At 41.5% G+C, this 27,356-nt stretch overlaps 1 protein-coding gene across 2 annotated transcripts in view; it reads right to left on the reverse strand.

The window, feature by feature from the left end:
- Nucleotides 1-285: 285 nt before the first annotated feature.
- Nucleotides 286-27,356, reverse strand: part of CPSRP54 (chloroplast signal recognition particle 54 kDa subunit) — a 295,675-nt gene continuing 268,604 nt past the window's right edge. For both annotated transcript variants that reach the window (XM_089378034.1, XM_089378033.1), the window contains exon 15: nt 286-570. Coding sequence is in view for 1 of the 2 variants with exons in the window: in XM_089378033.1 (XP_089234159.1) it covers nt 463-570 (108 nt within the window). In the remaining variant the exon portion in view is untranslated. The remainder of the gene's footprint in view (nt 571-27,356) is intronic.

A 27,356-nucleotide genomic window follows, 5' to 3' on the forward strand; every position in this document is an offset into this window, starting at 1 on the left:
CCATGTAACTCTTATGGCTATATATGGTAAATATTGTGCATATTTGAAGTAACATAGTTGCATTTTGAAATAAATTATTGCTTCCTTGCAAATTCTAGTGTTTAAAGATTTGTTGGGTTTTCTAGATTGATAGTTTTGCACTAACATGAAGGATTTGATGTAAAAATGACGTCAAAATTTTTTATTTCTCTGTCAAGGATAACACATTTTCTAGGCTGAAATTCTATTCATTCGTATATAATTCAAGGCTGGAAAGGAATGTTAACCAAAGAAGCATCCTCCATAGAGTCATAAGAGATAGTGATCATGACTTTGCTATTTCTTAGATTTTGAGTATTCAACACTTTACTCAGGGATGCCCATGTGGATACTCTATTTCGAAATGATGATTAGTTGCCTCTTAATTCATTGTTATTATAAACAGAGACTCAGAGAACTTCTCTTTACAAGCACTTTTAGCTATCACTTTGCCCCAAATCCTCGAGGTGTAGCCCGTGACGAGGCAGTATCTGTCAATTGTTTCTTCAAGTCCGATCGAGTTTTTCTTCGCCTTGCCATACCAGGAGGCACCTGTAGGTATTTCAAAACCAGAATTCAGAGAAGAAAAATTATTCAGAGAGATATTTAAGGAGGGATAACGAAAAACTACAAACTAGGATTCAAACTTGCAAATTTAGTCCAACTATGTACTAGACTACTTCAGAAGTACATATTTGAATTTTTACCTTTCTATTTGTTCGATAGGAATTCTCAATGCAATAAAGAAACATTGCTCAAATTACAGAAGAAGATGAGAACAATAATTACAAGTTTAAACTTAGATTTAGAGCTTGACTGCAAACATGTTGCAATTCAGGGATAAATTAGGAATCAGTTTGTCCGAATTTACTATTTTCAGTAGAATGGTAATAGGGCCTTGAATGTATTCATTATAATGGGGAGAATAATGGAAGCCCTCATATCAATTTGCAATGTTTACGTCACAATTGTGAAGGCTATGCCTAGTGTCCCTCTATCTGAATCATTCTGATTGAAATTATCATGGAAAGCATAGAGTAATACAGAAAGTGAAAATAACAGATACGTCATAATGATAAGAGTGCAATAGTGAGTTCATGAAGATTCTGCAGGTAAAAGTTCTAAATAAGCACCTTGTTATTTCATAAGTGGATTAGCTTAACCCCACGTGGATCTTATGAAGACTAAATGGGTAAATTCTCATGACAGTTAAACTGTCCAGCAAACAACACACATCCTCACATAACACTTGTTAAAGATCGCATTTTGATTAAACTTTTTTTGATTATTGCTTATAAAAGAAACACTTACAGACAGGCGCACTGATCAGTATCAAGAATGTAACAAATGATTTATGTTGGATAATGCCTGTGTGATTGGTTCCTTCAAATTTGTTGATTTTTAGGGTCTTCTATATGGATAATTTCTTTTGATGATTTAGTTCTTTTACACATGATTTCATCCTTAAGCAAATTACACAGAAGACATCAACAATATAACATTTAAGACAGTAGGATCATAAAGAGACAGCCACACAAAAAGAACACAAGAATTTACCCTAGGAAAACCCACTAAGGGGAAAAACCTAACTTTTTCAATAGAGAATTCTTCAATTCAACAGAGATACATCTTAGTCAACAACTAGGTCAAACCTGATCCATGGTCCATCCTCCTAGTCAAGTCAATCTGGCCACTGAAGTGACTGATCAGGTCTGCATAGAACTCTGCTTTTTTCCTATAACCCTTCCACAGGGATTCACCAGTTCTGAAATTCAACCTTTTTGCCTCAGATTTCGCTGCCTCAGAAGTGCCCTATTCGCAGCCTCAGACATGCCCTTATTCACTGCCTCAGACATGCCCTATTTGCTACCTCATACTGCCTTTCTTCGCTGCCTCAGACCTCTGATCTTGCCTCAGACTTCGCTCCACAGAAGATGTGAATTACTTCGATGAAATGGTGCCCTTTTATAGGTTCTTCTTAAGGCTGAATGGGTGTGTCTTAATTGGAGCCAACCTCATCTTTTGAGGAGGCTGACTTGACTAGGAGGAGGCTGACATCACTTTTGGAGCCAAGAATTTTGTCTTTTTAAAAATTCATATTTTCGCTTTCGAATGTCCAAAAGGGACATGACTTAAAAATAATTTTCTTTTTGTTTCTAGCATGAAGAACGTGCTTACAGATACATTAATGACTCAAATATACATTATTAAGACTGACCATAGTTACAAAAATCAACAAAATTTTCATTCTAGTTATTATTATAATATTAATCCTTGTAATAAATCAGCTAAGAGAAAAGAATAAAGTTCTCTTTCTCCAATAATTCTACGAGTGCAAGAGGAAATAGTCAATGATATAAACTAAGGAATCATGAAGCAGTCCTGCCTGTAGGTTTGCTGGAGGAAAAAACTATAACTCCTCAGGAGGAAAAGACTTTGGGGAAATCCCATGGAGTTTCTCAAGGTGAATATTGTGGAAATTTCATGCACTCAAGCAATTAATGCAAAAATGAAATTCCACCTTCTTACAATGTGGTTACCCAGATCTCAGAGCTAGAATTTCCAGCATTTAGGACTGACATAAATTAGAGTATAAAAAACAGCAGAAAGATCACACTAATTCACTTAAAACAGCCCCAAACATCGCAGAAATTCAATGAGAAAACATACCAAACAAAGGGATATGTTTCAGCATCTTCTAGGGCAACTTATCAGCCAATAATCAGATCTGAAAATGAACTTTTAGAGCAATATAATGGCAGTAAAATCAACCCCTATTTTCTTCCTTAGATGTCAAATCACCTAACGTTTTACCCTTTTACTTATGTCCAATGACTCCAATCAGCAAGACATAAATGGTTGTAAATAGAAAAGCATATAGAACATATATAGCTGAAATTCAGATCTGACAATGAGACAAGAAGTAGACAGCTAGAAACTTCATATATAAGCTCAAGATGAAATAGAAGTACATACCACAGCCTTCTATCAAGGTTAACACAAAAAACTCCAACTATCCAAAAAGCCTTTGTTAGGGTAAATCATCAAACCTTAGCTCAACCAAGAAGATCCAAGTGCAAGAATCTCTCCAACACAACCTCCAAGGCAGGATGTCCTCTTCTCTTTTTCACAAATCCACCCTAGGGTTTTTCTCAAAACCCTAATCTCTAGTGTCCAAGGGATAAACCCTAACCCTAGAACTCCCAAATGCTACAAGAAACTCCAAGAAGACCAAGAAACCCGAATGCCTCAAGAGAGAGAGAATACAAGTACAAGTGAAGGTTTAAGAGAGAGAGTGCACTCTCTTCTCTAAGTCACATCTTATCACAAGAGTGAATACAAGTGGGTAAATGAATATGCTAATTAATTTATTTATATGAGAGGTAAGGAAGGACAAAAATGTTGAAGGAAATGTAACTAGGTTCGGTCTTCAAAAATGTACTTTTGATATGTGTACTTATTCAAGAAAAGAAATATTATTTTTATAATATATGTCAATGAGTTTTTTGCTCATTGAAATAGGTCTAGCACATGTTAAGTGCTATAGGTGAGTCAAGGAGTCAAAAGAAAATGTTGAAGACCTTAAGGGCATGTTACACCATGTATATAATTACATTAGAGTCAAAAGGAATACCTCCAAGCAAAGTCAAAGTCTCCTCCTTGCAACGACATCCTTCAAATAGCAAAATGATGAAGAAATAGACAAGTCGGCCTCAAGTCGGACTACAGGAAGGACAGTCCTCTATATATAGAGGTTGTCCACTCCCTCACAACGTCAACCAAGCATCTCTAAAATCTGTGAAGAAAAGAGGCAAGAGAAAGGGTAACGAAGGACGAAGAAGAGGTCTCCTAGTGCAGCGAAGGAAGGAGAAGGAAAACCGAAGTGAAGAGGATTGTTTCTAGGGCTAGAAACAGTCACACGTGCAAAGAAAAGGAGGTCAAGTCTGCAGGTATGATAGCAGGGACAAACAGTCCATGAACTAGTATTGTTTGGGCTTGAAACTAGGCCTCCAAGGCCTCCCAAGTAAAGTGAAGAAGCCTATCTCTCTAGCGAAGGAAAGGGACCCTAATTCTCTAGGGTACGTACCACACGTGGGAAAACTAGGGCAGTTGTACAGTCATACACCTATACTTCAAGAAGAGTCTCATTGGATCAAGAGAAGGGTGTCTCCTTAAGTGAAGAACATCTTGAAGGAAGGAAGAAGAATATCTCATCAAGAAGCTAACATAGCCGAGGTCTATCTCTAGACAAAGAAGTGAAGAAAAGGACGAAGTGTTGGGGAGAAAAGTGTCGGAAGGAGGAAGTCCATCTACAGGAGAACATAGTGCAGAAAAGAGGAAAGACTTGACTTGTGCTTGGAGCACATCCTAGTCATGGGTCTAGGGTTTGGAATTGATCAATAAGAAGATTCAATAAGAGAAACTTACTAAAGGGTTTTCCTCTCAAGAGAAGAGAGGTTTTGGCCTTGGCAAAGAGCCAATATCTTGTATTCTTGTGCTTATGTTTTTGGTAGCAGTTTGATGAAGTACACACATATGCATTAATAAGAAGAAGAAAAAGATTAAGCTAACAAGGAAAAGTGAAAAGACTCCACAAATTGTTATCAAGTCAAGAAGAATCACACCACACCTAATTGCCCTTGATTCTTCAACATGGTATCGAAGCTAAGGTGACACATTAAGGAAAGGGCATCTCAAGAGTACTGATCAAGGAAGAACATCTACAAAAGTTGAAGCATCTAACCAAGAAGTCTCTATCACATCAAGGACAAGAAGGCTATCATCTATCTTTCATCAAGAAAGACTACAAAGAAAAAGGAGAAGCCTTTTGTACAAAAGCACCTACAAAGAAGAGAAAATCAAGAAGGGACCTACACCACAAGCCAAGCCATCAAGTCTTCAAGGAGAAAACAAGTCTACTACATCTCAAAATCTATCAAGTAAGTATATGTCCCCTTCTGAATATACATCAATGTCTTTTTGCAAGGAAAGCAACAAATTGGTAGGTACCAATAACTTTCTTGCATGGAAGAAGAGGACTGATTTACTTCTCAAGGAGAATGAACTCCTAGAACACATCAAAGGGAATGTTACTATTCCTGCTAAGGAACAAACTCAAGCCTTAGCCAAGTATAATAAGGATGAGACAAGAGCTCAAAGGATTCTAATAGAATCTATCAAGGACTCTCTCATTCCTTATGTCTCCAAATTTGAAACATCAAAAGAAATCTATGATAAACTAGTAGAGCTATTCTCGGTAACCACAGCTGGAGAAGTGATATCTCTAAGAAATGAATTGTACAAGATGAAGATATCAAAGGAAGGAATAGCTCCCTACTTCATGAAGATCTCTGAGATGAGAGATCAACTTCAAGAGCTAGGGGAAGTCATGTCCGACAAAGAAATGACAACTGTAGTACTCAATGCTCTACCTGAGGATTGGGGCAACTTCACATCAAGCATATATGCCAAGAAGGAAGCTACCACACTAAGTGAAATGTGGTCTCTATGCAAGACAGAGGAAACCAAACTCAAAGCCAAGGAAGATGTGGGATCAAAGGAGCAAGCATTTGCTACCATGGCCAAGAGAAAGGGAAAATTTGGCAAATTTGGTCCACAAAGAACAAACAACAAAGATATGTCCAAAGTCCAATGCTTTGGATGCCAAGAATATGGACACTACAAAAGGAATTGTCCTAAACTTAAGAAGGAAAACAACAACAAAATAAAGAGGGAAGAAGCTCATATGACTCAAGAGGTGAAAGAAGATGGAAAGAAGCAAAAGAAGGAAGATCCTCCGGATCGCTACTATGACTAAGTCAAACTCTTTACTTAGGTCTTCTTTCAAAGTTTTGAGTAGTATAGGAGCATGTAGGAATAGAATAAAATTGCATGGCTAGAAACATCTTCTAGAATCTAGAAGCATGATGTACATAGAGTTCAAAATACTCATGTAAAAGAAGCATTTATAATAGAACAAAATGCATGGTTAGAAATTTCATCTAGAATATAGGAGCATGGTAGATATAGCTCAAGATGTTCATGTAGAAGAAGCATACCTAGGATAGGACCTCATCCACAATGAAAGAAAATTGATCATGATTGAGAATCTTAGGAGACCTCCATCATCAAAAGGAAAAAAACATTCGCAGGGTGAGGGTCTTCAAGATCCTATGTGATCCAGATTTAAACAAGGACACAAAAAATTACAGATATAACCATAAATACAGAGATGTAGCAGAAATAACACTTGCCTTCATTAATATCAAATAATGAAATATACTTGCAAACAGAATGGAAATGAACTAGCTCGAGCGATGGTAGCTTATCTCTAAGAAGAGATGTGGTGGCTACATGCCTCTGAACTCTGTTACAATGAGGCTCGAAGGCCTATTTATTGTTGAGAAACAATGGAAAGCCCTAAACATCCAAAAACCTAACCCTAGGAGATGAAGTGCCAAACTATGAGTCCCGTTTGGGTAAATTGGTACATCAACTTCCCGGGGTCGTAACTTTGGCATACGATCTCCGTTTGACGCGCTCACTACCTCGTTAGAAAAATATATCCGAGGACTACAACTTTCGAGTGGCCAACATTTGTCTATGACCCATGTTGGCCACCGTTTTCTCAAAAAACGTTGTTTAGGGCCTCAAAAAGGCTCTGAAAGTTCTAGACCCGAAAAAAAACTGCCAAAAATAGTAACTTGTGTTACAATTAAGGAAACTAAAAACTGAAAGAGACAGTTGTGGGGGTCCAAGTGGGATAGGCAGGTGGCCACCAACATCCACCTAGATCATTCCTCCCCCCTTAGGAAGCAATGGTCCCCATTGCATTGAGTGCCTCCATGAGATGGGGAAACTTCTGCTGAACTTGGTCCCTGGTGAGCTGTTCTGCAATCTCTGATGTGTCCAATAATGGTGGGAAGCATGGTCGAGGGCAGTCCACATTGAACATTCGGTGCAAGCCAAGGAATGGGGGAATGTTGTGCTCCAAAGCATTGTTTCCCATAGCCTTGGTAATGGTGTAAGGACCATATTGGAGTGGTTTGAGCTTCCGATGGGCTCTTGTAAGGCGTTCTTGCAGATGCAACCAGACTTTGTCGCCCACTTGAAACTTGTGTGGCACCCGATGTTGATCATGTCACTGCTTGTACTTGGCATTTTCCAGAATGGAGCGGCGATATATCGTCCTGTTGGGTAGAGGTGCTCTGGGAGTCAAATCGAACAAATGCTTGACCTAACAGTGCAACGGTACCCCTGTGGGTGAAGAGAAGATGTCCCTGTGTTCTTCCACAACCGTATCCACCTGCTTCTGCTGCGTGGAGGAACCCTTCCCGAGGGCCATGGATGGGGCTATGATCTTCCCCTTACTTTGAGAGCGAACCAGAAAGAAAATGAATTTCCTAGTTTGGGAGATGATCTTACTACATTTCTTAGCAGAGATCAAAGAGGTGGTAGTAGGTGGGGCTACCTCCAGTATCCTGTATAATGAATTACCCAAAGAAATAATAACAACGCGAGGCCTTGACTCATACATAGCATGTCGCTTCCACAAGTATGGTTGGCCTAATAATACATCACAAACATCAAGAGGTGCAACATCACACAATACCTCATTTGTGAAGGGCTTGAAGCTATAGGGAAGGCAACACTGCTGGCGGACTCGGAGATGTCGTCCTTAGTGAAGCCACCAGATGTTGTACGGTTGCAGGTGTGGTTTGGTCAATAGGCCTAGCCGCTTCACGACCTCTACTGAAATGAGGTTCTTTTGGCTACCACTGTCAACAATGAATTGCAGCGGCGAACCCTTCACCCACATTTGTGAGTGGAAAAGGCGCTCCCCCTCCTCTAGATCTTCAGGCTCATTCTTCTAGATCTTGGCGGTGGCAACAGTGGTGTTGGGCTCTGCATCAATGATCTGCTTCCCTTTGTCATTCCTCTTGTCGGGTTCTGACTCAGAGTCGAAACATGCATCTGATTCTGAAGCCTTCAACTCGGCCACCAACGACTGCTTGGCCCAACACTCACTTGTGTTATGAGTGGGGATCTTATGGAACTCACACCACTTTCCTATGTCCTTCTTTAACTTCGTGGTGGTGTTCTTTTCTTGTAGCTTCAATGGGTTTTCTTGGGTCACCCCGCCTTGGCTTTGTCCTCTGTTCTTCGGATTCACAAATCCAAAGTCTTGCTTCTTTTGTTTAAACTTTTGCTCGATCTTGACAGCGTATCGGTACACCGTGCCAAGCGAGGAGATGTCCAGGAACTCCATCTCGTCCTGGATGTACTTGTGTAGGCAGTCGCGATATTTGAGTACCAAATGCCGCTCAGAATCCTTGATACCCAACTTTGTGCGAAGGCTATGAAACATATTGGTAAACACTGGCACATCTTGGTCCCTTCCATGCCGCAGCGCAGTCCACTATATGTATTTATCCTCATAGCTTCCGACAAGGTAGTACTGCTCCTTGATGGCATCCCGGAATGAATTCCAAGTGGGTGCGGCTGAAAACAGTGAGGTCGTACTTTCATCCTTCTGCTCGCAGTAGGTTTCCCACCAGTCCTTGACGTGGGGGGTGGCTTTGAGAAGAGCGAAAGTAATCTTTTCTCGACTGGAAAAATCATGAACAGAAAAATACCCTTCTAGAAAATTTAACCATTTATCTACAACATCTGCATCTATCTGACCCTCGAATATGGGGATTTCAAAGTTAACTTGTACCTTAAAGGGTGTGGCGCTTCCAAAGTAGCTGTTGAAAGTAGATGTGTCGCCCCTGGGTAGCCGCTGAAGGATCTGGGCAAAGTTGTCCATCATCGCGTTCCTTTGTCACTCGAGGGCTTCTTCGAGAAAGATTTTGATAGGATCTCCTGCCCCCTCGTCTTTCTTTTCTTTTGCCATGGGAGGCCGTCAAGATTTGCGAGGTTAGTCTTGCAAAGGTTCGAGCGGTTCAAACCCTAAATCCTTATATCCCAACTTTGTTGGGGACATGCAAAGAAAACAAAGAAAGAGTAGACCCCTTTGATACACTAATCCGGATTTAAACAGGAACGCAACAAATTACAGATATAACCATAAATACAGAGATGCAGCAAAAATAACACTTCCTTTCATTAATATCAAATAATGAAATATGCTTGCAAACAAAATGGAAATGAACTAGCTCAAGCGATGGTAGCTTATCTCTGAGAAGAGATGTGGCGGCTACATGCCTCTGAACTCTGTTACAATGAGGCTCAAAGGCCTATTTATTGTTGAGAAACAACGGAAAACCCTCAACATCCAAAAACCTAACCCTAGGAGATGAAGCACCAAACTATGGGCCCCGTTTGGGTAAATTGGTACATCAACTTCCCGGGGTCGTAACTTTGGTATACGATCTCCGTTTGACACGCTCAATACCTCATTAGAAAGATCTATCCGAGGACTACAACTTTTGAGTGTCCAACATTAGTCAATGACTCACGTTGGACCCCGCTTTCCCGAAAAAATGTCGTTTAGGGCCTCAAAACGGCTTTGGAAGTTCTAGACCCGAAAAAAACTGCCAAAAATAGTAAATTGTGCTACAATTAAGGAAACTAAAAAGTGGGGGTCCAAGTGGGATAGGCAGGTGGCCACCAAAGGAAGATTGATAAACAAAAGCAGATGTCTCATTAGGAATCCCATTCATGGGATTCGAGAAAAGGATGATATGCACGCAAGCTAAGATGAAGCAAGAAGGGCCACACCAAGGACAACCAAATGAAGCTAAGATGATCAAAGAAAAATCAAGATGAGGTATGTATGCATCAAAGTTTAGTCATGTTATCATTTGTATATTATTGAGTCATGGGAATAGTTCTATGACATGATCAAGTAGGAAACAATCTCTTTCACCAATGACATGCTCGAAGGCATGTACTACAATGCAATGAAGGTCATCAAAATGAAAATACTCACATAAGGAGTATAAGATTGTTGGCTAAGAAGAAAGAAGAAATGCTAACTAGTACTAGAAGCAAGCAATAAATAAGTGCTCCCACAAACAGCATAAGGTGGTTGACCAATCTATCTAAGAAGAAGCAAATGAAGAAAGAGATCAAGCATGTGAAGAACACCATGATCACAAGAATCACTATCTGACAAAGATCCATTGAAGATATCTCTCGAAAGAAGGCAGGACAACTCTAACAAAGGAAGGAAAGACCCTTGACACCTATGAAGGCCTTGGAGATACAAAAGGTGCAGATAACTGATTCTACTCTACAAAGATGTCATGATGAAAAAGCCATCCAGTGAAAGTACCATTTAATGTTGAAAAAATATCAGGATGAAGTCATGAAGGGCTACTAGATCAAAGCATGGGAACAAACAAGTACAAAGAAGCATCCATGTGAAGAGTAGTCTTAAGCATAGACAAGATGACAAGAAATAACTAGATGCAAGAGAACCTGATATATGACAAGAAGGCCACTTTCCACGAAGGAAGTAATGACATGACAAACCAGGAAGGAAAGTGATAGATGGATGGTGCCCTACCAAAAGGAAGTTTGAACCAAAACTTCATTGTTGGAAATTCCAAGTTTAATTGTTAGAAATCCTTCATGTACTTTCTGATTTATTTTTGCCTACTTGTTTTGTTTAATTAACAAGTTATTTACCATGTAAATATTGAAAATAAATACAAGTACATGCTCAACACATTACAGATCATCAACTGAAGGAAAAAACAAGCACACAAGTGACACTGTTGTTTTTGGACTAATGTCCCCGAAAAACCCAATGTGGGAAAACCGGTGCAGCTATCTGAGGGTTTTACTATTAAATAGTTTCATAATACAATCTGGGTGCCAAACCGGCTCACCCAACAGAGAATGATCTCAGCAATGGTACCTCTCAGTCGAAGACAAATATTTCGGCTAAAACCCCGGATGACCAATCCCACAACTCTCAGCTCCAATTTGCCCCACGAAATCTCTAGCGTCTGCCTATAGGGACTGCGTCAGCCCAATGTCACCCCAACTCACCCTGCATCAGCCTCTGCAAGCACTACGTTAGCCTCTAGAGCCTCTGCGTCACCCACGCTGGCTCTCTCTGGCACTGCACAGCTCCTGGTTACCTCTGCGTGGGCCCTAACTGGTTCTGCGTGGCCTCTAGCTGGCTCTGCGTCCCTCTCTCCCGGCTTCTATGCTGATGCTTTCGGTACCCTCTCTGCCTCTCTTCTTCTGTGTTCACTGCCCCTCAACTGCAACTCTGATCACTCCTTCAATTTCCTCAACAAGCCCTGCCCCAGAAAATCGAATTCTTGATCAGCTCAGTATATTCTCCAAGTGACCCTCAAGCCTCCTCTTATACTTTTCTCGTTGACAATTCAACAACCGAGATTAAGTCCCTAATCAACGGCTAAGATTAACTCTGGCTTGATACATGACTTTTTGACCTTTTTTACACAGTTTTATATTAATTCACATTAATATTTTATTTTCCCTAAGTTTAGACTTAGGGACTCCATTAAAAATATTAATTATTTTAATATCTAGCAAACTATTTAAAATTTGCCCAAACCATTTTTGGGCATTGGAGATCTCATGTGCTTTAGCCTCTCCACCAATTTTCGTGGCTATATCACATCCGATGCTACCCCAAATCAACACTCCCTCTTAGCGAGGACTGTGCTCTTAGTAATACTCCTTATTGAGCATCACCCTGATCATTCGGCATCGGTCTTGGTGCTAATGCTAGGCCCGCTGCCCAACATCATTGTTGAATCATGTACTGCTACCCATGGCCCTGCCACTGCCACTGTTGCATCCGTACAGCAGCCCCTCTCATCATGTTGCATCGTGTTGCCCATAGCACTGCCACTGCTAACAGCTGCACTACAACTCAGTTACTAAGTAAGTCACTGATCTCCCAACTCTAACATCTCTATCAGGCTAAGACACCCTCAATGCTGAAACTCCCTCTATCGCTGACAAGTGCCTCTTCTCTGACCTCTGCGTTGCTGCAACAACTCCATGCATCTCACACTGCTGCCTCACGCTGTCCTAGGAATCCTGCACTGTCGCTCCATCTGCATCCGTCTCTACCGACATCCGCTAATACTGCTACTCCTCTTCGAGGCTCCCGTAGCAAGGTATAATCCAAGAGGCTGGGTACCTCGAGAATCCTGCCCCTCATCACCTGTAGTCCATCTGACTACAGCTCGATGTCTCCCCACTTCCTCTCAAGTGGCGTGTGAGCACTCATGGCACAGTCATCATTTGTCTCCACTTCCTTCTCCGCCATTGTTGGCGCAACCATGGTCTCGGAAGCCTCTCTCTTGCTCTTCTTCCTTAGACATTGGCTCGCATAGTGACCTAGTTCCCCACAGTGGAAGCATTTGACCTTGGAGAGGTCCTTCTTCTTTCGTTTCTCCTACTTTCCCTCAAATGCTAGGGCAGCATCCTCCTCTTCCTCCTTCTTGATTCTGACCCCCTTGCCGCTGCTTCCCGCCTTGGTCAACCTTCTGATCTCTTCTTGGCAAAGAGCCGCCCACAGTTCCTCCCAATCTGGAAGGGTCGACCTGCCCAGTATGCTCTGGACAAACACCTCCTAGTCTTCTGAGACTGCATTTAGGGTTGTCCTCACCATCAATTCTTGATCCAGCATGGCCCCTATGGAAGTCAGTTGATCCCGGATCTCCTTCAATCGACCGAGGAAGGTGTCAATCTGTTCTCCCTTCTGCATCTAGTATGACCACAACTGATTTTCTAGTAGCATCTTCCTCTGCACGGAAGTATGCTGATACAATTTCGTCAGGGCCTCCCACATCGCATTTGTCATGTCCTTTTCGGCAAAATGTGGTACTACATGGTCCTTGACTCCATCAAGGATGATGCTCTTGGCCCTCGCCATTGCTTCCTCATACTTATCGTTCTCAACCGAGTCAACTGGGATCGCTATTGTTTTCAAGGCGAAGTCCTTGAGACGATTCATGTCTAGAACGGACAAGATTCTGGCCTTCCAAACTACAAAGTTTGAGGCTCCGTCCAATCTATCCTGGTCTCTTACCCTGTTCACTGCCATTTCACTGCTCCTCTACATCCCTCCTGGAAGTTCTCGGTGTGACTTCCTATGAACCTCAATTTCCCTCCTAGAAACCCTTCTGCCAATGTCGAGATGCCCCTACTTCGATCGTTAGTGCAGTTGCACCACACATCCGGATTTCTTGACTAGAAATCCTCGGCAGCAACTCCCTCCTCCTTGGTCTTGCCCTGTTAGGTACTGTGCTGACCACAGTACCCCACTAGCTTCACTCCGCAACTTACCCACAGCCTCCTATGCCTCAGCAAATTGAAGGTTAGAGCTTCTAAGCTTTGCGCAATCCTGGCACCAGCAAAATCCGCACCTCCTAGCCACGGGCGTTAACCCTTCCTAACTGAGAAAGATGACCAGGCACTGCGTAGGTCAGGTCTACTCCCTTCTGCCACTACGCTGATCCTCCTCCCAGCTCAAACTTGATGACGCAGGCACTACGTCACCCCTCCCTTGCTGCTTCTCTGCTAGGAACAACTTCTGTCACTCGGGACAGTTGTTTCTACTGCTGCTACTATGCTCGGCTAATGCCCTGAGTTCTCCTGTGATTTGCAACCTCGCTCTGATACCATGTTGGAATTTCTAAGTCTAACTATTAGAAATCCTTCATGTACTTTCTAATTTATTTTTGCCTACTTGTTTTGTTTAATTAACAAGTTATTTACCATGTAAATACTGAAAATAAATACAAGTACATGCTCAACACATTACAGATCATCAACTGAAGGAAAAAACAAGCACACGAGTGACACCGTTGTTTTTGGACTAATGTCCCCAGAAAAACCCAATGCAGGGAAATCGATGCAGCTACTTGAGGGTTTTATTATTAAGCTGTTTCAAAATACAATCTGGGTGCCAAATAGGCTCACCCAACAGAGAATGATCTCGGCAGTGGTACCTCTCAGTCGGAGACAGATATTTCGGCTAAAACCCCGAATGACCAATCCCACAGCTCTCAACTCCAATCTGTCACACGAAATCTACAACGACTGCTCTAGGGACTGCGTCAGCCTCTCTGGCCCAGCATCACCCCAACGTCACCCCAATTCGCCCTGCATCAGCCTCTGGAGGCACTACATCAGCCTCCAGAGCCTCTGCGTCACCCACGCTAGCTCTCTTTGGCACTGCGCAACTCTTGGTTGCCTCTATGTGGGCCCTGACTAGCTCTGCATGGCCTCTAGCTAGCTCTGCGTCCCTCTCTCCCGGCTTCTGCATTGATGCTCCCGGTACCATATTTGCCTCTCTGCTTCTGTATTCACTGCCCCTTAGTTGCAACTCTAATCACTCCTTCGATTACCTCAACAAGCCCTGCCCCAAAAAATCGAATTCTTGATCAACTCGATGTATTCTCGAAGTGACCCTCAAGCCTCTTCTTATACTTTTCTCGTTGACAATTCAACGACCGAGATTAAGTCCCTAATCAACGGCTAAGATTAACTATGGCTTGATCCATGACTTTTGGACCCTTCTAACACAATTTTATATTAATTCACATTAATATTTTATTTTCTCTAAGTTTAGACGTAGGGACTCCATTAAAAATAATAATTATTTTAATATCTCCCAAACTGTTTAGAATCTGCCCAAACCATTTCTGGGTATTGGAGATCTCATGTGCTTTGGCCTCTCCACTAATTTTCGTGGCTAGAGCACATCTGATGCTACCCCAAACCAACATTCATGACATCGAAGGAAAGAAGAAGATCAAGTAGCTGAAGGACCCACGAAGAATAAGTTGTTGATACAAGTCCCTAGCCAAGAGGGAGTTATAACAAGTTCCCAGTTACAAAGGAACTTGGACAAGTACCTTGTCAAAGGATACTTGAGCATATCATCATCAATTGAGAGGAAGTGATAGACACAACATTCTTGTTGGTTATTATGATGCTATAACAGATGGATTGCAAATCCGGTTTCTCTTATGTGAATTCTTCAAGATTGAAACATAGCCAAACACCTTTTAATGTTGTATGAATACCTCCCTAGTTAAGAGGGAGTGTTGAAGGAAAGGTAACTAGATTCGGTCTTCATAAATGTACTTTTGATATTTGTACTTATTCAAGAAAAGAAATATTATTTTTATAATATATGTCAATGAGTTTCTTGCTCATTGAAATAGGTCTAGCACATGTTAAGTGCTATCGCTAAGTCAAGGAGTCAAAAGAAAATGTTGAAGACCTTAAGGGCATGTTACACCATGTATATAATTATATTAGAGTCAAAAGAAATACCTCCAAGCAAAGTCAAAGTCCCCTCCTTGTAACGACATCCTTCAAACAACAAAATGATGAAGAAATAGACAAGTCGGCCTAGAGTCATGATGCCAGCCTCAAGTCAGCCTAAAGGAGGGATAGTCCTCTATATATAGAGGTTGTTCACTCCCTCACAACGTCCACCAAGCATCTCTAAAATCTGCGAAGAAAAGAGTCAAGAGAAAGGGTAACGAAGGAAGAAGAAGAGGTCTCCTAGTGCAGCAAAGGAAGGAGAAGGAAAACCCAAGTGAAGAGGATTGTTTCTAGGGCAAGAGATAGTCACACATGCGAAGAAAAGGAGGTCAAGTCTGCAGGTATGAAAGCAGGGAAAAACAATCCATGAACTAGTAATGTTTGGGCTTGAAACTAGGCCTCCAAGGCCTCCCAAGTAAAGCGAAGAAGCCTAACTCTCTAGCGAAGGAAAGGGACCCTAATTCTCTAGGGTGCGTACCACACGTGGGAAAACTAGGGCAATTGTATAGTCTTACACCTATACTTCGAGAAGAGTCTCATTGGATCAAGAGAAGGGTGTCTCCTTAAGTGAAGAACATCTTGAAGGAAGGAAGAAGAATATCTCATCAAGAAGCTAACATAGCCGAGGTCTATCTTAAAACAGTGCGAAACACGCATGTAGATTTCAATGAATTAATTGAATTAATGAGCAAGCTCAAGCTCAATAATAATACAGAGATATTTACATAAAATAGAAACATCAAGTTTCTATTTAGATAATGGAAACAATCAGTTTCATCTAAGAAACTGCTAAAAGAATAAAAATTAGCAACAGCTAAAAGAATGAGCATTAAATACTAAATAGGATTATTCTAATACCCTCCCTTAATGCTCAATCTATTTACAACACCAATAGACCCTCTGAATTTTACAAATTTATCAGGACCAAGAGGCTTGGTGAAGATGTCTGCGGGCTGCTCTGTTGTGGGAACATATTGCAACTGAACTGATCCGTCTTCAACAAGCTGGCGAATGTAGTGGCAATGAGTTTCCACATGCTTTGTTCGTTCATGAAAGACTGGATTCTTGGCAAGTTTGAGCACTCCCTGATTATCACAAAACAAAGAAGTAGGCCCTGTCTGGGAAACATGCATATCTGCAAGCATACGTCGAAGCCAAACTGCCTCACAGGATGCCTTAACTGCTCCCCGATACTCTGCTTCTGTTGAGGAGAGAGCCACTGCATGTTGCTTCTTACTAGTCCAAGTAACAGCACCGGATCCTAGACTAAACACATACCCAACTGTAGATTTACAGTCATCAACCGAACCGGCCCAGTCAGAATCTGTGTAACCACTGAGTATAGGATCGGAACTTCGAGTGTATAGGAGTCCATAATCAGAAGTGCCACGCACATATCGTAGCACATGCTTTGCTGCTATCCAATGATCATCTTTAGGAGCTGACATGAAGCGGGAAATGTAACTTACTGCAAAACTGATGTCAGGTCTGGTGGCAGTAAGATAGATGAGACTGCCCACTAATTGCCTGAATAAAGTTTCATCCACAAGGGGAGAGGATGGCTGTGCTGAAAGTTTGAGCCCTGGTTCCATAAGAGTCGTGGCCGGTTTGCAATCCTGCATTTTGAACCTGTCCACAAGATTTTTGGCATACTTGGACTGAGAGAGAAAGATATGATTTTCAGTCTGCCAAACTTCAACCCCTAGACAGTAATGAAGAAGTCCCAAGTCTGTCATCTCAAAGGTTCTGCATAAATCTTGTTTGATCCCATGGATCAAATGTGCAGAGCTGCCAGTAATGATAAGGTCATCCACATAGACAACCACAAACAAGATATCATCACCAGTATGCTTGATATATAGGTTTGCATTAGATGGGCTTCGCTGAAAACCCTGATCTGTCAGGTACTGATCAATTTTCATGTACCAAGCCCGAGGAGCTTGTTTCAATCCATAGAGTGCTTTAGCTAATCGACACACTTTCTGTTCTCGACCAACAACCTTGAATCCTGGAGGCTGCGTCATGTATACTTCTTCTTGGAGATCACCATTTAGGAAAGCACTCTTTACATCCATCTGATGAACTTTCCAATTGAACTGAGCTGCTAGGGCAAGGACAAGCCTTATGGTACTCATCTTGGCTGTAGGAGCAAAAGTCTCTTCATAGTCGATGCCTTCCTTCTGTGAGAACCCTCGAGCCACAAGACGAGCTTTATACTTGTCTATGGTTCCATCAACTTTGTATTTCACTTTATACACCCATTTGCAGCCTATGGGCTTTTTCCCTGCAGGAAGATCAGAAAGGGTCCATGTGTGATTCTTCTGAAGACTCTAGAATTCGGCTTCCATAGCCTGTTCCCACTCAGATGTACCCTTAGCCTCTGAATAGGTTTGAGGCTCAAAAATACTGTGTAGGTTAGCCATAAGAGCAAAATTGACTGTAGACTGTTGTTTGTTCTTATGTCTAGAAGTTCTACCTTCAAGGAGCTCATCATCCCGGAGATCACCAATGGTTTTAGCCCACCATTTAGGCCGAAGAGTAGAGGAACCAATATCAGGAGGAGGTGGAGAAGACTCAAGAGCAATAGGGGCAGCAAGAGGAGGGTTATTTTCTGGAGGAAGCTCAGATAGAGTATTATCAAATACTGATGCTACATCATCTCTCCCATCAGGTGGACCGATCAGAAGAAGAACACTATGAGGCTGATCCTCAGAACACTGCTCAGAAGAAGAAGACTGAAAGAATCCTCTGTCTTCATCAAATACTACATCCCGATTGAAGCTAAGACGACCAGTGGCTATATCTATCAGCCTATAGGCCTTGTGATGATCACTGTACCCTGTCATCATGAGTTTCTGGCTTTTGGAATCCAACTTAGAGCGCTTAGCAACTAGAATCCAAACATATGCAACTGAGCCAAATACTTTGAGGTGACTGATCTTAGGCTTACGGCCAGACCAAACCTCTTCGGGAGTCTTCCCTTTAACAGCCTAAGTGGGTGATCAGTTAAGAAGATAAACAGCAGTAAATACTGCTTCAGCCCAGAATTTGTTTGGAACACTCCTGTGTTGTAACATGGAACGAGCCATTTCAACAACTGTGCGGTTGCGACGCTCGACAACATTGTTCTGTTGAGGAGTGTAGGGTGTAGTTAACTGACGTTTGATGCCATGAATATCACAGAAGTTGGCAAAAGCTGAAGAACAAAATTCCCCCCCGTTGTCGGTCCTAAGAGTCATGATGTTACAGCCAGACTCTTTTTCAACTAAGGTTTTAAACTTCTGAACGGTACTAAGTGCATCAGATTTATTTTTTAGAAAATACACCCACATCTTTCTACTGAAATCATCTACAATAAGTAAAAAATATTTGCAAGCAGTGATAGAAGCTGTATTCATAGGACCACAAATATCAGCATGAAGTAACTGGAGTACCTTAGATGCGCACCAAGATTCTCCATCCTTGAATGAAGACCGATGTTGCTTTCCCGCTTGACAGGCGCCGCATACCCCCAACTGCTGAGTCTGAATATCAGGTAATCCTGACACAAGTCCCTCCCAAGAGAGCTGAGAGAGATATTGCATATTTAGATGCCCATATCGCTGATGCCATAGAGTGCTGATGGGAGAGACACGCGCTGCTAGAGCCACTTCTGGAGAGTCACCGGTGTCAAGTAGCTTGTATAGACCATGGTCCTCTAGGCCAACAGCAACTGTAAGACTAGTCTCCCTGTCAATAATGGAGCACTTGTGCGCACTGAACACTACATCAAGCTGAGGAGAATTCCTCATAATCTGGCTGACAGACAGCAGATTAATTTCCATACCAGGAACATAGTATACATTCAGAAAGATGAGTGTGCGCCCACCAGACTGGATTTGAACTGTACCTCTGCCAACTACTGTGTACTTTTCACCTCCGCCAAATACCACGGAATCACTGAAAAGTGAGAAGTCAATAAACCAGTCACGCCTGTGAGAAAAATGGCGTGATGCACCAGAATCAATATACCAGGCAGAGGACGGAACATGATCTGAAGACCTTTTAGCCATAAAGGCGTAAAAGGCAGAATCTGTCTGCTCGGAATGTTCTGCAACATTTGCTGTCTGATGAAGCCCTCCCTGTTTCTTCTGTTCAGAGGCAATCCTCTGTCGACAATCTTTCTTCATGTGGCCGAACTTGTGACAGTAATTACACTGCACATTTTTCTTCCTAGTAGGATCAAAAGGCTGAGAAGAACCTTTTTGCTGAAAGGACTGAGAGGACTGATATTTGGCAGCAAAAGCATTTTCTGAGGAGGCTGATGTTGTACCACTACCAAATTGTTGTTTCCAACGATCCTGCTGCATGAGTTTGGTGCATAACTCTGGAAACTTCAGATCAACATTAGTGGCGGTAATGTTGAGTGTTTCTATGAAGTGCTCATAAGATTTTGGTAGACTTTTCAGAGTGATGACTACCATATCTTCTTCCTCCATGGTGCGGCCAATGGCTTCGAGCTGGTCTCGAATGTCTTTAATCTTGTTGAGATGTTCCTGTAAAGACATATGTTCATCCATCATGATGGAGAACAACTGATTTTTGAGAAAGAAAGCTCTGCTCTTGTCAGATGTCTCGTGCAGTTCTTTCAACTGTTGCCAGATCTCGGCAGCTGTCTTGCCAGAAGGAATCTGCGGTAACTGATCATCAGCTACAGAGAGCTTGAGAAGCATAACAGCCTCTCGATTTCGATCATCATACTTATCTTGATCGGTACCAGTTGTACCGGGACGAAGCTCTTTGCCCAAAACGAGCTGATCAAGACGCCTGTATTAAAAAATGGTCAACATTCTTTGTTTCCAAATGTTATAATTGCTACCATTAAAGCGTTGATTTCCTTCTAACATCAGATTGGTGAGTGAGGCCATTTGTACGTTTCCCAAAGACAATAAAGAAGTCTGGCACAAATTTCAATGTAGATGCCCGCTGATCTTGGTGCAATAAAGATAAACAAAGCAGAATTTGTTCTGCGAAGCAGGTTCAAGAAAATATATATATAGCGCTTACCCGGCAAAAATCTCCACAGAAATATTTTATAAAAAATGAGCGCTATATTTTGCAACAGCAAAAAATTCTGTGTGACTATCTTTCCAGTTAAGTCGAAACTCCAACTTCTGATTTTGCAGTAGATAACTTAATCCACTCAGCCAAAAAACAGCAAAATGACCGATACGTGGACAGAATGAGGGATTTGCTTGATAAGTGTCTGATTTTACCTGCTCTGGCTAATAATATGATACAGATTTAAAAAAAAATGCAGATTGGCAGCGCTCAGATGCAGCTTTTCTCCGAATCACGTATTCAACCAAGCATGAAAACGACCACACGGTTTCGATAACACTGTTTCGGAGCAGAAATGGCCACGTTTTGTGATAAACTGCAGCACCCCCAGCTTGATTTGTGCCAACAGATGCACCAACGAAGGACTGATCTTTGTGGAAGCTCGCACAATAACTTGAACCAGAGCCTCGACGTCGATTAATGGAGATCCCGTGTAGTCGACTAACTGAAATGTAAACAGACTGACAAGAACCTATAGCCTGAGCGAAGAAGTATGGCGTCAGATTGCGTCAATATCTTTGCGTCTATACGCTGATTCACTGAGCTTTCGAGAAGGACGAAATGAAGCGGGTCACGCCGAGGGCACAGAGCTCTGTCACGAGCTGTGAAGAAGAGAAAAATTATTCGCTTGAGGAAGCCAGACGACACACCGATGTGACCTCAGAGCTCGAGGCAGGACTTGCTATGTGGAGAAAAATCGTCCGCTGGAGGAATTTCGATTTTCTCTCGACGTCTGGGGTTGCAGTCACGACAGAAGCTGTAGCCACCAGATGAGTGGGCGTTGGACTATCTCATCCAATCAAAACATCATAGCCCAAATGATTTTATTTTTTTAATTTTTTTTTCTCTGTCCGGCTACTGGTTCGAATCTCTGCGTGGATTGTTCTCGGTAAATATAAAAATAGCTTTCAGATCTCAGACCAAGCAGAACATAGACAAGCTTTCTTTGCAAATGAAGACGCTAACCCTTGGAAAAAAATTTCGAATGTGGCCACGATAACAAAAAATCCAGACCCCTAAAGAGCAATTTCGAAATGAAACAAAATTTTTCAAACAGTGAAAAATTATTTCGAAAGATACCTGTGCTCTGATACCATAAAACAGTGCGAAACACGCATGTAGATTTCAATGAATTAATTGAATTAATGAGCAAGCTCAAGCTCAATAATAATACAGAGATATTTACAGAAAATAGAAACATCAAGTTTCTATTTAGATAATGGAAACAATCAGTTTCATCTAAGAAACTGCTAAAAGAATAAAAATTAGCAACAGCTAAAAGAATGAGCATTAAATACTAAATAGGATTATTCTAATATATCTCTAGACAAAGCAATGAAGAAAAGGACGAAGTGTTGGGGAGCAAAGTGCCGAAAGGAGGATGTCCATGTGCCAGGGAACATAGTGCAAAAAAGAGGAAAGACTTGACTTGTGCTTGGAGGACATCCTAGTCAAGGGTCTAGGGTTTGGCATTGATCAATAAGAAGCTTCAATAAGAGAAACTTACTAAAGGGTTTTCCTCTCAAGAGAAGAGAGGTTTTGGCCCTACCAGAGAGCCAATATCTTGTATTCTTGTTCTAATGTTTTTGGTAGCAGTTTGATGAAGTACACACATATGCATTAATAAGAAGAAGAAGATTAAGCTAACAAGGAAAAGTAAAAAGACTCCACAAATTGTTATAAAGTCAAGACGAATCACATCACACCTAATTGTGCTTCATTCTTCAACAAAAATTACTATGTGGGCTTAAACCCTCACAAGCAACTTACGTGAGCCCTTACTCAAGTAAGATATCCACTCTATAATACAAGTGTCATGCTCCAATGGTAATCTTGGGTACAATAATGATTCCAAGATGATATAGTTACACAAGGAAAGTCTGCACCACCATTACGAGCCTCCACAGACTCTATCTATCCTTCAAAGCAATGTACTCCACTGGATCATCTGCCCTTTGCAAGAACATTGTTAAAGCCTCAGGCATCCTCGAGCCATCTCTAATCCTCCAAACCAGAAATCAAATTGCCACATGTCATCTAGGTCTTAACACCGTCCTCCATGATCAATGTTCCACATCCCCTATAAGGAAATCTCTAAACAAGTGGTTCCTATTAAATATTGTAGCTTGGACAGGTGTTCTAGCCTTGAGAGGTGTCACTAAGGCTAGGAACACGAAGGAATTAATTATCTCCAAGCCCATGTAATTTTTCCTAAGTTTCACATAGGGAAAATGTCTTAATTAAGTTAATTAGTGATTTTTAAATATTTCCAAAGCCAAAACTTACGGAAAGTGGTTAATTAATTGACATTAGTTGAGATAAGATCAATTCACCTCTAGAAGCTCACTGAAAGATTTTAAGATGATCTTAGCCATCAATTGGGACAATATAACTTCTAATCTTGGCCATTCATTTGTCAATGAGAGATTATAAAGGGAGATCGATGGGCAGCATCGGAGATAGAACAAACATTGAGTTGGGTGAGTTTTCAGTGAGACACCAGGAGGGTTTCAGCAGCAGTGATTGAGAAGGATATTTCTAAGGTTATTCTTCATCCAAGATACTTCTAGTTTCTGAGTTTTAGAGGGAGTTTTTTGGGCAAGATTTTCTAGTGGAGCTTGTGAGCTTTAGGAGGAGGTTGAGTTGCTTAGTAAATTCGCACATGGAGGCCGAGATTATCTCTAGGAGGCAATGCAAGTTTCAAAAGGGTAGTGTGAATTATCGGAGAGCCATTGTGAATTGCTATAGAGCAAATGTGAGTTGCTGAAGAGGCAGTGTGATTTGCAGAAGCGGGTTGTGGGGTTTCTTCCCTCGCCAATTTGATTAGCAAAGGAGAAGATAAATTTTGTCAGAGCTTTGCCAGTGTGAGGAAAGTAGTTGTTGTAATTTATCATTAGCAGATTGTTGAAGATTATAATAAAACCCTTAGACTAAACACTGGTTCTCCCCACATTGGGGTTTTTCCAGGGACATTTGTCCAAAACTATTTGTATGATTGGTTTCTCATGTATTCCACTGCAAATATTATTTGGAGAATGGTGTTGTTCATGTTTTGTATTCATTAATTTCAGTTAATAATTTTTTTTTTGTGTATAAGTAATTAGAATAATTAATTGGGATAATAGCACCTTCTGGGAAGCAAAAATTTGACATGGCATCATAGCTATCTACAGTGTTGGGGTGTTTCTATATCTGAGCATGAGGGTTTTGAAGGAGAAACCAAGGGTTTTATTACACAGGTTGATTCTCTTCAGATCTCTATAGATTTATTGGGGTATATTGTTTAAGGGTTTTAGAAATGGCTTTAGCTGGTTTGAGGGATCAAGATAGACTTGATGGTGCATCAAAATTTGGTATTTGGGAATCCAAGATACTTTTGTTGTTGGAGGAGAATGGATTAAATGAATATACAACGTTTGTTGTTGTTGTACCGACATATCCAATGCAGTCAATGACCTACAAGGAGGATGTCAAAGCTAGGCGTATTATCTAATATGGGGTAACAGATTATATCGTTCCCCATACTGCTGAGCTAGATACATGTAAGAAGATGTGGGATGCCATCTTGGGTCTCTTCCAGAGTGCAAATGAGAACAAGAAGTTGATCCTCAAAGAGAAGTTGTGAAACACCAAACAAAACAAGGGAGAAAGCATTGTCAACTACCTTACTAGGGCCAGACAAGTCAGAAACGAGTTATTAGTTGTCGAAGAAAAAGTGGATGATGATGAGCTCATGAGAACTACACTGAATGGGTTCTCAAAGCAGTGGGATTTCTTTGTCCAGGTGATTTTTGGAAGACAAGACCTTCTTAACTAGCATTGTCTTTGGAGCAATTTTACCCAGGAAGAGCTTATGTTGATCCTTGCTAGTGGAGGCAACAACATAGGCTAGAAAGGTGATGATGACGAGAATGTGCTCTTGAAGGAAAGGGAAAACCCAAGAAATGCTCAAGTAAAGGGTCTCCCTCTAAGGGTGAGAAGAAAAAGAAAGACTCGAGTAAAATCAAGTGTTTCGATTATCATCAACTGGGACACTATGTCAATCAATGTCCAAACAGAAAGAAGCGTGAAAAGACGCAGAAGCAGCAGACAATAAATTCAGTAGAAATTTATGAATTGTCTTCAATACTTGAGGATGAGTTCGCTCTTATAGCTTGTTTATCTAGCTTGACTACCACAAGAGTCTGGCACATCGATAGTGGGGCGTCATGTAACATGACAGGAGTTAGAGAGTATTTCTCTAGCTACAAAGTAGAGGAGATAGGCTTCCAGATACAAATGGGAAACAAGTCCAAGTCTACAGATGTCGAGCAAAAATATCCATGTTACAGATGTGTTGCACATGCTAGGTATGGGAATGAATCTAATTTCAGTATCTATTCTTTAGGATAAAGGGTATGATCTATACTTTCAAGGACAGAAGGTGTATCTGAAACACTAGGATAGGATGTTAGCAAAGGAGATTCCGGTAAGAAATAACAAGTTGTACAAGTTGCAATTTGATACTCCAAAGGCACTGGTTAGCAGCAGTAGTAGCAAAGATATGGGAGAGTTGTGGCATAGGAGGGTGGGTCATATCCATCGTCAAGCACTTAAGATGCTCAGAGAAATGATGATAGGGATTCCAAAGGTGAGTATAGAACATGATGACATATGCAAAGGGTGCATACTTGGAAAGTTTTCAAAAGCAACATTTCCAAGGAGTGACAATAGAACCAAGGGTGTTTTAGAGTTGATACATTATGGTATTTGTGGTCCATTATCCACAAAGTCTTTCAGTGGTTATGAATATTTCGTGGCCTTCATCAATGATTTCTCTAGGAAGACTTGGATATACTTCTTGAAGACAAGAGATGAAGTCTTCAATCACTTCCAAGAGATTAAAGCTCTTGTGGAGAACCCGACAAGAAAGAAGATAAAGGTACTTCAGATAAACAATGGAGGCAAGTGTTAGTTTTTGGTAGCATCGGTTGTGCTCTAACCATGAAAATTGGTGGAGAGGCTAAGGCACATGAGTTCTAAAGAACTCAGAAACCGTTTGGGGAAATTCCACCCAAATTGTATTTTATTAAAATAATTAATATTTTTAATGGGGTTCCTAAATCTAAGCTTAGGAAAATTAAAATATTAATGGGCCAGACGGGCTAGCGCAAAAGCAGAAGCTGCCCTCACGCAGAAAGTCGACACTGCTGAGTAACTGCCGGAACAGCCAGGAAGGTTGACGCAGTGGGCAAAAGAGATAGCGCAGAGCTAAAGCAGAGACTGTAAGGCTAACGCAGGGCCAATGTAGAGGTCGTTGGGGTTAGCTAGTTTTGCTACCGAATTAGCCGAAATCTATCGGGTGAAGTGAGGTAAAAATCACTAAGTTTTTCCACCATTGTATTTTCTCTGTCACTGGATTGTCGGGAGGGCATCTAACATTTGTATTCAAAATTATTGCTTGTTACTAGAAAACCCTCAGAGCTGTTGCACCAGTTTTCCCACATTGGATTTTTCCGAGGATCATTTTGTCCAAAAATAATTGTGTCCAATGTATCTTGTTCTTTGCTCAGTTTTTTGTTTCATGTAATCAAATTTTAAGTAGTGTAGGCTGTAGAAGTAATTTACTTTAGTATTCAGAAAATAACTTGATAATGTATATAAAAGTCAAGTAGGAGAAGTAAATTCAGATTTGCTACAGTAGGGGTTCCTTGAGGATTAGGAATTTTCACATGGTATCAAAGGATTGATTTTGAAATAGGAAGAGTAGATCCAGTGCCGCGTAGAGAGGCCAATAGCTCTTGGCAGCAATTTGAATCCCCTTGAAGGGATTGCGCAATCCTTGCCAGGAAGCAGAGATTCAAAGGAAATCTCTCTCTAAGAGAGTCGATAGAGAGGTACAATTCCAGTTCATGAGTTTGCAGAGACAGAGGGAGTGACGTAGAGCCTCAACGCAATGCTTGAAGGACGCAGTTTCTGCCAGGGCAAAAATCTGTTGAAAAAGAGCGAAGACACGTAGAAGAGGAATTTTCTCCTTAGAGAAATTTTCTCGCCAAAAGTTTGAATTTCTCACTTGCTGGGCAGTAGTGCTGAGCAGTGACTAGAGGAGTCAATTCGACAGTTTGGGTGAGATGGCATCACATGGGCTCAGAGATCATGATAGGTTGGAAGGAGCTTCGAACTATGTCATATAGAAGACCAAAATCTTTGCTGTTCTGGAGGAGTACGATCTCGAAGCCTACATCAAGAGTTTTTTGGTTGTTCCCGCTAATAATGATCAAAAGAAGAAGTACAAGGCCAAGCAGGGGAAGGCGAAGAGGTTCATACTCGATGGAGTTCGAGATCAAGTGGTCTCACACTTGCAGGGCAAAGATATAGCCTGAGAGATGTGGGAAGCTTTGTCTTCATTGTATGAAGGTTCTTCTGAACAACGGAAGATGTACCTAGAACAAAAGTTGCAGCGGACATTGATGCAGAAGGGAGAAGGGGTTAACTCCTATCTTCAACGTCTTCAAGACACTAGAGACCAGCTTGTTGCAGTGGGGTCTACTCCTCAATCTACCGCGATGGTAAGGATGGCCCTGAATGGAGTCTCAGATGAATGGCAAGTCTTCATCCAAAGTATATTGGGTAGGGAAAGACTACCTTCATGGGAGGAGATGTGGGCAGCTCTTCAACAAGAAGAATTAAGGAGGGACCTAGTTAAGATCAACCTTAATGGCAGTAGTGGGAGTGGCATGAAGACCAAGGAGGAGGAGGAGAATGCAGCTCTAGCATCAAAGGGACAGCAGAAGTAGAAGCAGAAGAAGGACATTTCGAAGGTGAAATGTTTCAGATGTGGCGAGATGGGCCACTTTGCATCTAAATGTCCTTTGAAGCAAAAGGATAAGGATGAGAAACATGATCCTAAGGCTGCTCCAGCAAAAATTGACGAAGATGAGTTTGCCATGAGTGTCCGTGCATCTCCAGGAGGGAAATGAGGC

Source organism: Pinus tabuliformis, chromosome J (genome assembly GCF_031772625.1).
Source record: "Pinus tabuliformis cultivar Carrire ecotype Pingquan chromosome J, CPIR1, whole genome shotgun sequence".
NCBI lineage: Eukaryota > Viridiplantae > Streptophyta > Pinopsida > Pinales > Pinaceae > Pinus > Pinus tabuliformis.